The 17,455-nt window shown below is 49.0% G+C and overlaps 1 protein-coding gene across 1 annotated transcript; it reads right to left on the reverse strand.

The window, feature by feature from the left end:
- Positions 1-1,166: 1,166 nt before the first annotated feature.
- mfhas1 (multifunctional ROCO family signaling regulator 1) lies at positions 1,167-16,118 on the reverse strand. Its single transcript, XM_056403268.1, has 2 exons — positions 12,555-16,118; positions 1,167-1,334 (listed from the first exon to the last, which is right to left on the reverse strand). The coding sequence occupies exons 1-2, from the start codon at positions 15,529-15,531 to the stop codon at positions 1,204-1,206; spliced, it is 3,108 nt and encodes a 1,035-aa protein (XP_056259243.1). The 5' UTR covers positions 15,532-16,118; the 3' UTR covers positions 1,167-1,203.
- Between the last annotated feature and the right edge of the window lie 1,337 nt (positions 16,119-17,455).

Below are 17,455 nucleotides of genomic sequence, written 5' to 3' on the forward strand. Positions count from 1 at the left end.
AATGTTAATCATGTTGTGGATCATTTATCAATAATCTGTCAAACGTATTGATGACACAGAAACAGGCTGTCCTCTGCTGGAGACACAGAGACACACATATGTACATGTCTTCATGTCTTCTGTCCTGATGTCCTCATGGTCGTCCTCTCCACACAGAGCCGCGATCAGACACTTAAAGACAGTCCAGGAGAAATCCTCCGTCCTCAGTCCTGGTCTCTGTCTTCTGTCCTGGTCTCTGTCTTCTGTCCTGGTCTCTGTCCTGGTCTCAGTCCTCAGTCCTGGTCTCTGTCCTGGTCTCTGTCTCTGTCCTGGTCTCTGTCCTTGTCTCTGTCCTGGTCTCTGTCCTTGTCTCTGTCCTGGTCTCTGTCCTTGTCTCTGTCCTGGTCTCTGTCCTGGTCTCTGTCCTGGTCTCAGTCCTCAGTCCTGGTCTCTGTCCTTGTCTCTGTCCTGGTCTCTGTCCTTGTCTCTGTCCTGGTCTCTGTCCTCAGTCCTGGTCTCAGTCCTCAGTCCTGGTCTCTGTCCTTGTCTCTGTCCTGGTCTCTGTCCTTGTCTCTGTCCTGGTCTCTGTTTTCTGTCCTGGTCTCTGTTTTTTGTCCTGGTCTCTGTCTCTGTCCTGGTCTCTGTTTTTTGTCCTTGTCTCTGTCCTTTTCTCTGTCTTCTGTCCTGGTCTCTGTCTATGGACTCTGGGTTTTGTGTAGAAATGAATCAAGGACATTTTGGTTGTTGACAGAGACTGAGAAGCTTGTGGACCGGGGGGGGGGCAGAGAGGAGACGGGGACGGGGGGGGGGGGGGGGTCAGAGAGGAGACAGGGGGGGGGGGGGGGGGGTCAGAGAGGAGACAGGTGGGGGGGGGGGGGGGGCCAGGCTGAAGTTCGAGCTCATCATCTCTCCTTAAAAACAGTTCAGTGTCAGTGATGACTCAGAAACGACCTGGAGGAGAAGAGACACAGATCAACAGTGACATCATCAGTGACATCATCAGGTCAGACAGCTGTCACATGATCAGCTGGTGTTTACACTGTGATGACATCAGAGGTACCTACATGTGAGGCAGTGAGGAGGTGACGCCGCTTCAGCCGGAGGTTCAGGTCAGTGGGCGTGGTGGGGGGGTGGGGGGTTGTAGAGGTGACACAGTGAGACGAGCCGGACCGGGGGGGGGGGGGGGGGGGGGGGGGTCAGGTCCAGGCCTGGGGGGAGGGGGGTTCATTTGAGACAGGGGCTGACCACGGTGGGAGTGGGGGGGTAGACCAGAGCCACGTCGACCCGCTCCGAGCCGTTCTTTGGACAGATGATCTCAGTCAGACCCTCGGGCCGCGGCTGGCTCAGCAGCTCACCTGGAACAACAACACACCTGTACTGTGACATCATCACCTGTGACATCATCAGCTGCAACAACAACACCATGTGTCACTTTTATCTGCTACTGTTTGTTTGTTTGTTTTTGTTATATTTAATATTATTTATATGTAATTGTACATTTTATATTATAATCCTTATATCATATTATTTGATATTATTTTGGATGATATTACATCATCACTGTGACTCTGCTAATGTCCCACTGTGGGTTAATAAAGGAACATCTGTCTTATGTGACCTGATCCACCCTCTGACCAGCAGGGGGCGCCGAGTCCTTCAGACCAGAGCAGCTGAACACACCCACTGGATTTCATCTACTAACATTCAATACTTTACATCTTTATATCTTTATACTTTTTTACAAACGAAGATGTTACATATAAACATTCTGATGATCTAAACATATGATGATTAAACTAACAAGCACAATTTTAATATAATGACAGAGAGGATTAAACTATTATAACATAAAAATAATAATAATAAAAATAATAATATTAATATTTGCTGTGATTATTATATTCATCATGTTGCTGAGGTTGTTTTTATTATTATAATTTTATTATAATTTAAAATTGATATAATTTATACATTTATAGTTGGTGATGTACCAAAGTCACAGTAAACCTTGTATCTTGAAAAAACTATTTTAATATAATTCTATTTTGTATATAATTCAAATGTAATATAATTCCAATGAGACGAAAATATCATGTCACTCACTCAGGACACACACACACACACACACACACACACACACACACACACACTAAGCAGTAAGGTTTCAGGCTCAGAGCAGCAGCTGATGTTTCCTGTGAGCGGCCATTGTTCCTGTTGTGACGTGGTGACTGTTCACTCATGTTTTCACATTGGAGATTAATAAAGGTTAAAATGGGTGTGAGGACGTGTGGCCCTACACACACACACACACACACACACACACACACACGCACACACACACGCACACACACACACACACACACACACACACACACACACACACACACACACACACACACACACACACAGAGTCCAGACCTCTCAGGTGGTCTTCAGTTTTTACTCCACAGAGACCAGAGACCTTCTACGAGTCTCAGTTCCTTCAGATCAGGACTGAAGACATCTCCGAGTCACAGGTATGCAGGTGCTGCCCCCTGCTGTCAGACACAAGCACCGCCTCCTTCAGCCATGATGACATCACTCTGTTATTGTCCTGGATTACATTCACATATTAAAACCTGTTTTCAGGACATGTCCATAAGACCCTGATCTGGATTTATCTGCCAACCACAGACTGACCTGATTTCCCTGTCAGCAACACACACACACACACACACACACACACACACGTTGACCTGACTGTTGGATCACGAACCTGAATATGATCCACACTCTGAGCCGCCACATTCAGATCAATGTTCAGTCTCAGGACCTCATGTCACAATCCAGGTTCTAATCCCAGATCAACAGAATTCGCTTTAATCCGTCACAAATGATCCATAAAGACAAATATGTACAATCAACTAAATCCACTGCAGCCATCAGTGTTGCTCCATACACAGACAATGTGCAGTAACTACTTATTTTATAAAACACAGTTAAGATAAAAAATCTCACTTTCTAACATCTAACATAATAATATTATATTATACATATAATATTTAATATTGATTTCCATATATATGTAAGATAATTGAATATTATATTGAATGTTTAGGACGGATAATATTGTGTTTTCATCAGTTCTGACGCTGAAACATTTGAAAGTCACACTCTGCTTCCTGTGGAGTTTAAATGCAGCGAGCTCAAGGTGACAACTGAAGAAGAAGAAGAAGAAGAAGAAGAAGAAGAAGAAGAAGAGATGGTTTTAAATAACTCTCTACGTCACATCTCCCTCTCTGTTTGTGTTTCATGTTTTTTAAAGTCGGAGTTCTTCCTCTGAAGCAGCTCATACATCCAGCTGTGTCCTGAACTAGGTCACAGCCTGACTCCTCCTCCTCTTCTTCCTCCTCCTCCTCCTCTTCCTCCTCCTCCTCCTCACACTGTGACTGAGAGGAGTCACACACTGACCCACTAAGACCTGACATCAAGAAACAGGAATGTGAAGATCCCCCCCCCCAAAACACCATCAGCAGGTAGACGAATCATTTACATTCCTGCTCGGCTTGTTTCCCTGCCAACTCTTCCTCCTCCTCCTCCTCCTCCTCCTCCTCCTCCTCTGCTGAAGGCCTTAAAAGGAAGCGGCCTGTTCTCTGGAAGCAGGAGAAGTCTTCCTGTCTCCAGGAACCTCCCACTGGGACGTTGGACATTTGGAGTCTCACTGAGCTTCATTGACAAACCGCTCACACATCCAGTCTGAACCAGAGGAAACCTCCGCTGCGATGAACATGAACGTAGTCATTCATTCATTCATTCATTCATTCATTCAGTCACTCACTCACATCCTCAGCTCATCACGCAGGAAATAAATCAATCAACTCATATTTTATCACTAACCAATGCGTGATTAGCATATTAGCATAAACCTGGATGTAGCTACAGATCTGATACAGCTTTGCTTTGCTGCAACTACAAAATCCCCCATAATGCACATGTGCAAACAGGAAGTGCCAAAACATCTTCATGGGTTTATAATCTATAATCTATAATCTATCCAGGTTAAACCCAGAGAGCGTCTGTGTTAATGTCTGAAGAGACTTGATGTGTGTGTTAGAGCATCAGCAAACCTGACCTGTCAACCACACCACACAGGTGTGATGGATCTGCCCAGGTGAGTCTCATCCTCTCATCCTTTTGATACAATGCAAAAATGCAAGATGGCCGCCGTCTCTGGCGAGGAAATGTTTTTTTTTTTGTTGCAATAAATTCATCCACTATTTTGTCATCTGAATAATCCAAGTGTCATGTGACTTTAACAATGTAGAAGGAAAATTTAATACATAAACTTGCTAATTAGCCTAGTGCTAGTGAGTTAGCCTAGTGAGCTAATGTTAAGACAAGTAAACAAGTAGACTGTCGACTCTTAAAGAACTTTTGGTTCTTCATTCCACCATCTGCTGACCTGCAGCCAATCAGTGGAACCGACTGAGTCCACACCCTCTGACAGAACCAGGATCAGGTACTGGACCGGGACCAGGACCAGGTACTGAAGCAGGACCAGGAGACAGACTCAGCTGTGATGGATTTTTATTAGTGTGAAGACAAACGAGCTGAGAGTCAGTGTTCATCTTCCTCCTGCGCCACTCATCATCCTGCAGAAACTGATGAAATATTTACTGTCTCCAGTCTAAAATAGAAATGTCATATGCACGCGTACATGCACGCGCACACACACACACACACACACACACACACACACACACACACACACACACACACAGCTGTGAAGCAGGTCAGGCTCAGGTCCCAGAACAAAAGATCATATGTGATGTTGTGAAATCAGCTTATGTCACAAAATAAAACCTAATCCACCTGAGTCGACCCCGGCTGTCCCATAAACACACACGCACGCACGCACGCACGCACGCACGCACGCACGCACGGGGTTGGGGGTTGTGTGTGACGTTTTTTTGGTTCGTTTCTTTGTTCCAGCTTCAGATTTTCCTTCATCATCATCATCATCATCATCATCATCATCCTTCCTGCAGCATCGGCTACACACTACATTTCCTGTTGACATCCACTAAAGCATGATGGGAGATGAAGTTCCTAAACTTAAGAGCACAATTGCTCCAGATAGAAAGGTCGTCTTTACACTGTAGTCACATGCATGCACACGCACACACACACAACACACACACACACACACACACACACACACACACACACACACACTTCAACATGTGGAGTGGAGGAGCCGGGGATCGAACCACCGACCTCGTGGTTAGTGGACGACCCAGGAACCGGGTCTGATCCTGCGTCCACACAACTTTTTATTTTAAAACTTAGTTTTCAAACGAAAACAATCTCTACACTTGACTACAACACAACCCCTGAGTTTTCAAAATAAAACACAACCCCTGAGTTTTCAAAATAAAACACAACCCCTGAGTTTTCAAAATAAAACACAACCCCTGAGTTTTCAAAATAAAACAGGTTCAGCAGAGTTTTAAGAACATGTGAAGAGCAGCGGGGGGGGGGGGTGAGGGAGAGAGGGGGGAGGGAGGGGGGGGGGGCTGCTGCTGTAAGACACAGAGAGGCCATCAGCTCAGCCTGAGGATTAACACTGACTGTGTTCAAACACACACACACACTGTCAGTCAGCAGACTCCATTTCATGCTTCTCTCATCCTGTGTGTGTGTGTATGTGTGTGTGTTTGTGTGTGTGTGTGTGTGTGTGTGTGTGTGTGTGTGTGCGTGCGTGTGTGTGCGTGCGTGCGTGCATGTGTGTGTGTGTGAGAGTGAGAGCTCAACAACTGTAACACCTCTGGTCTCTACCTGTCTGAACCAGTGGAGCAGACAATCTGCTTCCTGTTTACACCAGCATGCACATGCTCAGTGCACGTGAACGGTCATGTGATCTGTGTTTTCAGGTGTGTTACGGACCTCAAACACAGAGCGGATTTTAAAATGAAAACATGAGTGAGGACGTCGTCTGAACAGGAAACGACCCATGAAGCTCTGATCTCTCAGACTCTGTAGAAACAGAGGAGTGAGAGTCTGTCGTGGATGAAGATCTGTGAACTGGAGCAGAGGATCAGACTGTGGAAACAGAGGAGGAGACTCATCCGCTCCGACCGGCAGCTGGATCCTCAGGAATGTGTGGCCTACTTCCACCGCACAGGAAACCTCCACAAATAACTCTCCAGGTCCAGAGTCTGAGACCTGATCCACGGTCTGAGACCTGATCCACAGTCTGAGACCTGATCCAGGGTCTGAGACCTGATCCAGGGTCTGAGACCTGATCCACGGTCTGAGACCTGATCCACAGTCTGAGACCTGATCCACGGTCTGAGACCTGATCCACGGTCTGAGACCTGATCCACGGTCTGAAACCTGATCCACAGTCTGAGATCTGATCCACGGTCTGAGACCTGATCCAGAGTCTGAGACCAGATCCAGAGTCTGAGACCTGATCCACAGTCTGAGGCCTGATCCACGGTCTGAGACCTGATCCAGAGTCTGAGACCAGGTCCAGAGTCTGAGACCTGATCCAGAGTCTGAGACCTGATCCAGAGTCTGAGACCAGGTGTAGGTGTGTGAGGATCAGAAGACGACTGATGGTCTCAGCTGATATTCTTCTTATTTACATTCCAGAGAGTCAGGAAACAGGGAGAACTCAGAGAAAAGTAGATCCACAGGTGTGGTGGAGGGATACTCATCTTGAGGAGGATTTACCTGGACAGGTCAACAATGCAAAAGCCTCAACACAAATACAAACAAAACAAATAGAAAAGCCACAACAGAAGTGAGCAGCGGCTCGTCTATACTATGACTATAACTATCTATATGAAAATCCTTGCTCAGTCCACAGGTGCATCCTCCCTCTCCTGTCACACTGTCACACTGTCAACAAACAAACAAACAAACAAACAAACAAACAAACAAACAAACGAAGCAGAACACGAGGAAGGAAAAGTGTCGATGTTTCAAATTTCTCTTCTGTAGTTCACAAGGTCGTGAACCTGAACCACATCTGGACTCCAGAGCTCTGGGATTCCCCTGGACACACACACACACACACACACACACACACACACACACACTCACTGTGTGTGTGTGTTCCAGCTGCTAACATCTGCTGTGTAACGAGATAAGCTGCCCTCATGCCGCTGAGCAGGGATCTGCCACACACTAATATGTTCACAGCACAGACACAGAAGACGCTGCTCATCGTGTTACCATGACGACCAATCAGTGTCTTCACTTTCCCGTGATCTCTGGTTAGAGATATATTATTATTTACATATTATTTTCATTTATTTTGTATTTACTTCTTTATATTTGTGTGATTTAGACTCAGACCAACAGTGTGTCAGTCCGTCTGTCAACACCTTCCCCTATCTCTGTGGCTCTCAGCTCATTGGTTCCTACTGACGATGTAAATCTGTGAAACTCCTCACACATATCAAGTGTCATTTTAAAAACAGCTGTTCACTGTTCATCATCTTTAACTGTAAGTCTGTGAACAATGAGGTCAGAAACAAGAGAGACGGACTCCTCCTGAGCACTTCCTGTCTCCGCCTCCACAGAACAGGGTGAAACAGGAAGAGGACTCTGAGTCCGAGGGTTTCTGTTCCTCATATAAAACCTACAGCTCATATCATCACCGCATGGATCGCTCTGTTTCTCTTCACTTTGTGATCACACACACACAAATGGAAATATTTCCCAGAGTTCAGTCTGAGCATCAGAAACCTGCAGGCGGTGTTGGATGTGGTCTCTGATGAACCTGTTCAGTTCATCAGTCTGTTAATGAGTCACGGCCTCGTCTTCCTCAGTCTGAACACGAGCCGTCACGGTACAATCAGCTGATCAGGGACGCACCATCATCACAGGACATCCTCCATGTTCACGCCCCCCCCCCCCCCGTCACATGTCTGAGGTAGTACAGCAGGATTACTGCAGGGTGATGTAACAGGACCGGATTACTCACGTACACCTTTCAGTGGGAGCTGCGCTAACGAGGAGCTAAGCTATCACAGTCACTCTGCTGTTTGACAAAGATCAGGACGTTCAGAGTCGGACATGTTTCAACCTGAGCCACAGAACAACTACACTTCAAATAAAATACAGGATCAACAATGTGGACAACGTGAAGTTTCCATGACAACCAGATTAATGAAGATCATGTGATGTGACTGAAAGTCCTCAGGACGTCCGCTCAGTGATCTGTGTGAGAACCACTGGATGGATGATGGATGGATGGATGATGGATGGATGGATGGATGATGGATGGATGGATGATGGATGGATGGATGGATGATGGATGATGATGGATGGATGGATGATGGATGGATGGATGATGGATGGATGGATGGATGATGGATGGATGATGGATGGATGGATGATGGATGGATGGATGATGGATGGATGGATGATGGATGGATGGATGATGGATGGATGGATGATGGATGATGGATGATGGATGGATGATGGATGGATGGATGATGGATGGATGATGGATGGATGGATGATGGATGGATGATGGATGGATGATGGATGATGGATGGATGAATCATAGAGATGGATTATAGAGTCCCTCACACAGTTTCATGGAGGGAGGGGGGACAATGACTTCAGTCTGTCGGGGGCCTTTGTTCTGACACCGACAGCAGAGAAGACATTGATCTCAGCCACACGATGACCTCTGACCTGAACACAATCCTCAGCCCCCCCCCCCTCAGATCTGAGAGTGGTCTGGTTGAGTTTCAGTCGGCACTGTTTTTAGCCGTGTTATCCTACGTGACATTTACAGTGGTGTAAGTGGATGATGCGTTGGATTATCTGGAGCCGTCAGCAGAGACCACAGACCGCTCTCAGGTTCAGGTCTTCACTGAGCAGCTGGTTTGTGCAGCGATGAAACGACCCGGTCCGGCTCCCTCATGAAAGAGCTTCTGTTCGGGCCTGAGACCAGGACCCGACGGTCTGGTAACCCTCTGTGCTGGGACAAAGACTCTGTTCAGAGCCGCCGTCAGCTGAGATCTGTCTCTGGAGAGAAACTGACGCTCTGCTCTATCCCTGATGTTCATGATGTGAATCTGAACTCTGATCCGAACCTGCGTCTCACTCATCGTCCTCAGACCTCAGACCTCAGTCCACATCTCGCTCCGACTCTGTGGTTTTTGGCCGCAGACTGAGGTGGTGTCATTTCCCAGCATTCAGCAGCAGCTCAGTGTTTTTACTGTAATCAGTGTTAGAGCAGCAGAGCTCAGTGGTATTTCCTTTGGCTGCAGACGCCGTCTTTCCAAACGTCACCACGGCAACACAGAGCTGCAGCGAGGACAGAGCGAGGACGTCCACGCGTCTCTGCTTTAATCATTCTGATGCAACAACAACACAAACAAACTCATCTCTGTTCATGAGACTAATGAGAGTCCAGAGTTTCACCTCGTTAACAACGTTTTTACATGATACAGACACATGACGATGAAACAATCATCAGCACCGTGACTGAGTGTTTCCACCGTGACCTGCACTGAACCAATCACAGACTCTTAAACACAGACTCAGGGTTTCATGTCACAGACCTCAGGAACCAATCCTGTTAACTGGTGGGGACGGGGGGCGGGGCTAAATACACCTGAAACCTCGTCAGTACAGAGAGAGAGTTAGCATTAGCACAGACGCTAACACTGTGTCAACCACTGCCAGTTACAAGCTAACAAACAACATAAACAAATAAAAGATGCTAACTGCGCTAACTGCTCTGATCCGTCTGCTAGTCTCTGGTTCTGGTCTCAGACTGAGTCTGGGTCTGACGGAGGTGGGCGGGGCACAAGGCCTGATCCAGATTTCTCAATCAGGAAGTGAAAGTAGACCGGGCTGAGGTTCAGAGTAAACACTGCACATGTTGGCACAATGTGCGTGAGTGTGTGTGTGTCTGCAGGGAACAAACACTGAGAGACACACCTGAGAGACAGGTAAGGCCCCGCCTCCTCTGTCTGCTGTGTTGTGACAGTGTGAGATGAATCAGCTGCGACTGACTCGCTGTTCAACTGCTGGATCTGGATCTGGGTTTAATCCCCACAGATCCTTTAACTGGATTAAGAGGAACCGGCTGAGCAGCAGCGAGTCGCACTGAGACACGGGATCCACAGCAGGAGTGAGAGTACTGCCACGCACACACGCACGCACGCACGCACGCACGATTATAGACTCAGACACCTGCAGGTACGTCCAGGTAACGTCTCGTTACCGAGGAAGCTGCTTCATGGTGCGTTCACTGACACAAACACTGAGGGGAAACACAAGCAGATCTCTGCCCACAGCGTGACCTCTGACCCTGAGCATCTAGCTGCCGGAGGTAAACCTGTCACCTGAGGCTCTGAGAGTTTGTTTTCTGATGTTTATTTTAGATGATTGATTATTGGAGCCAATAATCAGCTGATCAGCCGTGACGTTTAAAACACGTCTGAGACTCTGAGTCTGACCTGAAGTCAGGATCATCGTCCTCTGTGTCCGAGCTGCAGCTAATTCTGTGTCCGGCTAAATTTAAGACAACATGACACTCACTGAGGGAGGGAATCCAACACACACACACACACACACACACACACACACACACACACACACACACACACACACACACACACACACACACACACACACACACACACACACACACACACAGTGGATGAGGATCAGACCTGAGGAGTTCAGTCTCTGTGGAGCCAAAAATATCACGTCCATAAAAGGCCAGAACAAACACTCTGCTCTGCAGAGTGTGTGAGTGTGTGTGTGTGAGTGTGTGTGTGTGTGTGTGTGTGTGTGTGTGTGTGTGTGTGTGCCGCCAACTTGCTGCTGACCCTGAGCTTCTCACTGTTTGTTTGTGTAACAGGTTCTTCCCAGGTTCTGACCAGGACCAGGACCAGGACCAGGACCAGGACCAGGACCAGGACCAGGACTCAGCCCTCCACCAAGTGTGATGCACATCAGTTCAGTACTGACAAGTAAACAAACAGACATGATCTGTTGTTCATGTTGTTGTTACCATGACGACAGCAGAGTCTCAAGCTCTGATTATTGATCAGTCACAGACAGACTGTGATGATCCAGGAATTCTTCAGACCAGGACCCAGATACTAAACAGAACCAGGTCACCAGAACCAGCCTGTATCTGACCCCCCCCCCCCCCCGATCTCCTGCTCGCCGCTGACTGAGTTTAACGCCTCAGTGACGACGAGATAAAGATCTGTTTACTTTGCTCCAATCACACTTTTCAAACTCGGAGTACTTCCTGGTTTCTGTCTCTCTGCCCCCCCTCTGTCTCTCTCTCTGTCTCTCTCTCTGTCTCTCTCTCTGTCTCTCTGCCCCCCCTCTGTCTCTCTCTCTGTCTCTCTCTCTGTCTCTCTCTCTGTCTCTCTTTCTGTCTCTCTCTCTGTCTATCTCTCTGCCCCCCCCTCTTATTATTATTTTTATTATTAAGATCACCTGATGTTTCCTGATGCTGAGGTCAGAGTCTCGTCTGACAGGAAGCTGCCGATAATCTAATTCAAGCTTTTAGCTTCTGATTATATCCAATCACACTGTTACAGAGCGGCTGACCACTTACTGTGTGCTGCCCCCCCCACCCCCCCACCCCCCACACAGACACACACAGACACACACAACCACACACACACACAGACACACACAACCACACACACACACACACTAAATCAATTCCATATTGAGCCGAAGTGAATCTCAGCGCTGCAGCAAACAGAGACACACAGAGGATGATAGGGCTGTGTGTGTGTGTGTGTGTGTGTGTGTGTGTGTGTGTGTGTGTGTGTGTGTGTGTGTGTGTGTGTGTGTGTGTGTGTGTGTGTGTGTGTGTGTGTGTGTGTGTGTGTGTGTGTGTGTGTGGTGTGTGTGTGTGTGTGTGTGTGTGTGTGTGTGTGTGTGTGTGTGTGTGTGTGTGTGTGTGTGTGTGTGTTGGGGGGGGGCTCAGTGGATGGAAGGAAAACAGATGACCAGTTATCGCATTAGTTATTAAAAGCAGATCAAGTGATTGGTTAAAGAGAGAGTTCAGAGATTCTTTAGTTTTGGTGAGTTTGAGTCAGAAACAACAAACGCCTCAGGCTCCTCTGTGATTGGTTCAGTGTCAGGTCGTTGTCCAACAGCAGCATCACACTGTCTTGGTTCAACTGTTGAGTCTCTGGGATAAAATAATACAATCATGCCTTTTATTGTGGCTTTTAATTGAATTTTCTTTATTTATCTTTCTATTTACTGGTTTGTCCTTTTATTCTATGATTGTTTTCCTTTTAACACCCTTCTTTTATTTCTTTATTTCTTTAGTCTCTACTTTTATTTCTGGTTTTCTCACTTTAACACATCTCCTCTCTTTTAGTGTTTTATTATTTTATCTTTTTGTTCTGTGTGACTGTGAGAATGAAAAGTCGCAGCACTGATGGTTTACATCAGTTTCTCTTGTAAGACTTGTTGTATCCACCAAGTGTAAATCAGATGATGATATTGCTGTGTTGTGTTTTTGGTAACCATGGTGACGAGCTGTATAAACAGGAGGCAGGTGTGTGGAGAGGTCTTACCTGGGAAGGCGTGTGGGCTGGACGAGCCTCTCTTCAGGCACTTGGAGCAGAGGATATGTACAGAGTAGTGAAGGCCGGGCCACTCCTGCAGCAGCACGTTCAGCTCCTCCACCAGCGGCGTGACGGCCTGCCACGCCGTCCAGATGTTGGGCAGTGAGGCGTGGCTGGCGATGGACAGAGTCTCCGCCTGCAGCTTCCCTCTGGCGGGCCGGTGGCTGATCACCACGGGGACTTTACCTCTGTAGGCGAAGATCTGGTGCCGGCCGTCCGACCTCTGCACCACGTGGCTGTTGATTTGCACGCTGAAGCGAGCGAAAAGTCCGGGAGGAAACAGGAAGGGGAAGCTATACTGGATGTGCAGCTGCTCCACGGAGAAGAAGTGACAGTGAGGCAGAGAGCCGCCGCCGCCAGCCCCGCCGCCGTCGGCCTCCGCCTCCGCCCGGGGCTCCTCACTGCTGACGTAGCTGGGGAACTTGTACCAGGCCGTGGCTCCGTTCAGAGGCTTGCTGCGCGGCTTGTTGATGCAGTAGCAGACGCCCATCTTCTCCAGCAGCTCCATGATGAGGTGCAGGTCCTGCTGCGTCTGGATCAGCGGCCTGAGGAGCAGGCGGATCACGTTGGAGGGCAGAAGGCCGTGCTGGAGGAAGCCCTCCACGTGGTGCTGCAGGTGGGTCACCCTGAGGTTCTCTCCCTTCTCGTCCTCTATGACCAGACTCACCCTCCCCTTGTCCCCCCTCTCCCCCTCAGACAGGAGCCGGTCCAGCAGCGTGGACTCGTCCCTCTGGAAGAAGACGTTGAGAATTGCAATGAACCGTGGAAGATTGTGAAACACGTACTCCTTCAGAGTGAGACTGTCCTCGAAGTACAGCAGCTTCCCGCTCTCGTGCAGGTAGGACAAGGCGCTCTGCAGCCGGTCCTCGGTCAGTCCGGCCTGGAGGCCCAGACGGGCCGAGTCCCACCACGAGAGCCACAAGTCTTTGGGCTTAAAGTGCAGCTCCTCCAGCATCTGCCAGGACTTCGGCAGTACGCGGTGGAGGTTGGGGAAGATCTCCCGGTGGTCTGCGACAGACATGAGCTTCTCCCTCAGCCTCTGGACGTTCGTCTGCGTCTCCGTGCAGCTGACGCTCAGGACAGGAGACAGGATCTGCAGCCGGTGGTTCAGCATGTACTGCAGCTGGGCTTTCCTCCGCCGCAGGTTCCTGTCCGAGACGCCGTAGAAGAGGACGTGGGGGCTGGAGGAGCGGACGTTGTAGCCCTGCTCCAGCGCCTGGTCCACCTGCAGAGCCAGGCTCCTCAGGCTCTGGGTGTCCCTCTTCTCCTGGAGACCGATCTGTCTGTGGATGTCCAGAGTCTTCTCCTCCACCTCCACCTCTCCACACAGGTCTGCATGCGTGCCCACCAAGCACACGACAGCGTGGGGAACTTTGGCACTGAGGAGGTGGAGGAAATATCCAACATGGGTGTAAAAGTTCTTGGGCGAATACGTCTTGAGATTGACCACGAGGACGTACAGAGCGCCGGGGGAGAGGAAAAAGGGTTTGATGAGGTCATAGTTTTGTTTCCCTGACAGGTCATACACCAGAAATGTTAGACAGCGATCGGCGTCCGCCACCCAGTTGGTAACCTCAATCCCTTTGTTTCCCTGGTTTCCTGTGGCGTCCTGCGGCCTGCTCACCATGCTCCGCCTCAGCCACGTTTTCCCGGTGTTTTTCGCTCCCATCAGGACCAGTTTGAGTCGCGGCTTCACGGCGAGCTGGGAGTGCGCGAGCTCCTTCTGATAGGCCGCGATGTAGGGGATCCCCTTCATGCACACCTCGTACGGAGGCTGGATGAGGGGGTTGTCCTTCACCTTCCATATGTTCACTTTGGACAGCTTTCCAAAATGATCCGGCAGTATGGCTATTTGGTTTCCCTGTAGAACGAGTTCCTCCAGCTTCTCCAGGTCCACGATGGAGTCGGGCAGGTACGTGATGTTGTTGTTGTCCAGCCAAAGGTTCACCAGCTTCTCCAGGTGACCTATATCCTCAGGAATATGAGTCAGTTTGTTCCTGCTCAGGTAAAGTTCCTCTAACCCCGTGATGCTTAAAATCACCTGGGGGAAGTTCTCAAACTCGTTAGAGGACAGGTTGATCATTTTGAGTCTTTGCAGATTTCCAAACGAAGGCGGCAGCGCTGTCAGGTTGTTCCCGTCCAGCATCACGCTCTCCAGGTTATGCAGGTGACAGAAGGCGTCAGGTAAGGCGGACATGTGGAGACTGCTGAGCCACAGGATTTTGATGGACTGAAGCTTCTTGATGTCCGCCGGTAACGCCTCGAACTTGTTCCCGGAGCAGTCCAGCTCCTCCAGCTCACCGAGGGCCAGGATCTCAGGGGGGAACTGGTTCAGCTTGTTGTGGTCTGCATCCAGAGTTCGCAGCCTGGCGAGGCCGCAGAAGGACCTGGGCAGACCGTGCAGGTCGTTGAAGCTGATGTCCAGTTCCTCCAGAAACTGGAGCGCCCCGATCTGAGCCGGCAGGTTCTGGATCTTGTTGTGACTGAGGCACAGCTTCTTCAGCCCCCTCAGCTGCCCCACGCCCTCAGACAGGCTCCTCAGGCAGTTGTGGCTCATGTCGAGCTCCACCAGCTGCCCCAGCTCGAACACCACCCGGGGCACAGCCGTGAACTTGTTCCTGCGGAGGACAAGGATGCGCAGGTTGTTGAGGGTGGATCCCAGCCCGTCGGGCAGCTCCTGCAGGGAGTTGTTGCCCAGGTTGAGCACCTCTATCTCGGCTATGTCCTCGGGCAGGGTGATCTGGTTGTTCTTGGAGCAGAGGGTGAGCTGGCGCAGGTTGCTCCGCAGCTTCCGGGAGCGGAGGGCGGCATCCCTCCACAACCTGGCCGTTTTCAGATTGTTCTCCTTGTCCTCCATGGCGTTGCAGCCGGACCCCACCTCCACCTCCACCTCCTCCTCCTCCTTGTTTTCATTGAGAGTTTTCATGGTTCCTGAGCGGGCCGCATGGAAGACGGGCTCCTTCAGAAATCAGCGCGCTCCTCAACAACAACCCCCCCGTCAGGGAGGGGACAAAGGCCGGTCCGAGTCGGGAAATAATCGAGCTTTTCGACGGGAGCAGGAGGAGCGTGTGCGGCCGCGGAGGCATCCTTTTCTCCTGCGCCACTCCGCACACAATGAGAACAGACGGCCGCGGCTACAGCTCCGGGTTCGAGCCCAAATTCGAGCTCCGGTGTCGCGGGGCCACTCCGTCCGTCCCGGGCGTCCTCATCGCCTCCAGACCCCGTCCTCTGTGCCGCTCTCCCCGGGTTGATCCGTGTGGTTGTCTCTGGGCTTTCCGAGCCGCTGTGGCTCTTCCTGGCAGCGGGGAGTGGAAGTGAGGCGGCGGCTCCACTGCGTCAGATCTCTGGACACTCCTCCTCCTTTCTCCTCCTTCCTGCTGAGTGGAGGGAGGAGGAGGAGGAGGAGGAAGAGGAGGAGGGAAAGTGATCCTCCTCACATGGTTAAAGCTGGTTCAAATCCCCAAAGAGGAAATGTAGAAAACACATTCAAAACTTTCCAGACTGTCAACTGTAATATCAAAGAGCGTAAATTAAAAATAGCCTAATAAACATAATAGATATATTAAATATATACATATAACTTTATATGGCGTCCGAGAAGCTTCATGTGTTTAATCATATGAAAATAAAAAATATTGAACAAACTGTATTCACATTATTTAGTTGGTAAAGTCCTAAAATAACCTGTCAGTGCTCAGAGATGGTTTCATGTTATTCTACAACAGAAGAAACACTCTGCCTCCATCTAGTGGCCAAGAGGAGGAACTGCAGCTTCAACAGCACGTGGAGCTGTGGTGAGAATAATAGAATCATAGAAGGTCTTTTATTTTATTGAACAGAAATAAAACAAACTAGAAGACAATGAGACATCATGTTCAATTCTTTCTCCGCAAACACAATTTTTCTCTCTTCCAGTCACTGGTGTGTGTTTATGTTTTAACCTGTTCATCCTCTAACATTTTCATATATATATATATATATATATATATATATATATATATATGTATATATAGGTTGATCAGGTGAAGCAGCCACAGCTGATCAGTGTCTCAGTCTGTACAGATCAGGTGTTGGTTCAGTTGTGTTACATAACTGACTCTGGTTCACCTGCAGAACAAACACTAACAGTATGGAGGACGCTTCATATCCAGGTCAACGCCACACACCGTCCTGTCTCTGTCCCACATTCCCTGGGTCACACCATCAGTGACATGGAGGTCAAACACACTGAGGACACGCCAACAAGACACGCCAACACCAGGACACGCTAACAACAGGAAACACCCACACCAGGGCACACCCATAACAGGACATGCTAACAACAGGACACGCTAACACCAGGACATGCTAACAACAGGAAACACCCATAACAGGACATGCTAACAACAGGACACGCTAACACCAGGACACGCTAACAACAGGACACGCTAACAACAGGAAACACCAATAACAGGACACGCTAACAACAGGAAACACCAATAACAGGACATGCTAACAACAGGACATGCTAACAACAGGACACGCTAACAACAGGAAACACCAATAACAGGATATGCCAACACCAGGACATGGTAACAACAGGACATGCTAACGCCAGGACATGCTAACAACAGGACACGCTAATAAAAGGACACGCTACCAACAGGTCACGCTAACAACAGGAAACACCAACAACAGGTCACGCTAACAACAGGACACGCTAACAACAGGTCACGCTAACAACAGGACAACTCATCCAGTGTCTTAAATTTAATAAACTTTGAGCCTAAATTTAAAGTTTGTGATTAATTAGATGATAATTTTCCTGAATCTGTTTGATAAGATCGAACATGTAAATGTGGAACAATAAG

The sequence above is a fragment of the Seriola aureovittata genome, chromosome 18 (assembly GCF_021018895.1).
Source record: "Seriola aureovittata isolate HTS-2021-v1 ecotype China chromosome 18, ASM2101889v1, whole genome shotgun sequence".
NCBI lineage: Eukaryota > Metazoa > Chordata > Actinopteri > Carangiformes > Carangidae > Seriola > Seriola aureovittata.

What these genes read in the sequence shown, in the direction of transcription:
- mfhas1 (XM_056403268.1), bottom strand. Translation starts at nt 15,531, where the DNA reads ATGAAAACTCTCAATGAAAACAAGGAGGAGGAGGAGGTGGAGGTGGAG. An exon ending in CAGCCCACACGCCTTCCCAG is followed by an intron (nt 1,335 to 12,554) that starts GTAAGACCTCTC and finishes TTGTTGTTCCAG; the next exon opens with GTGAGCTGCTGAGCCAGCCG.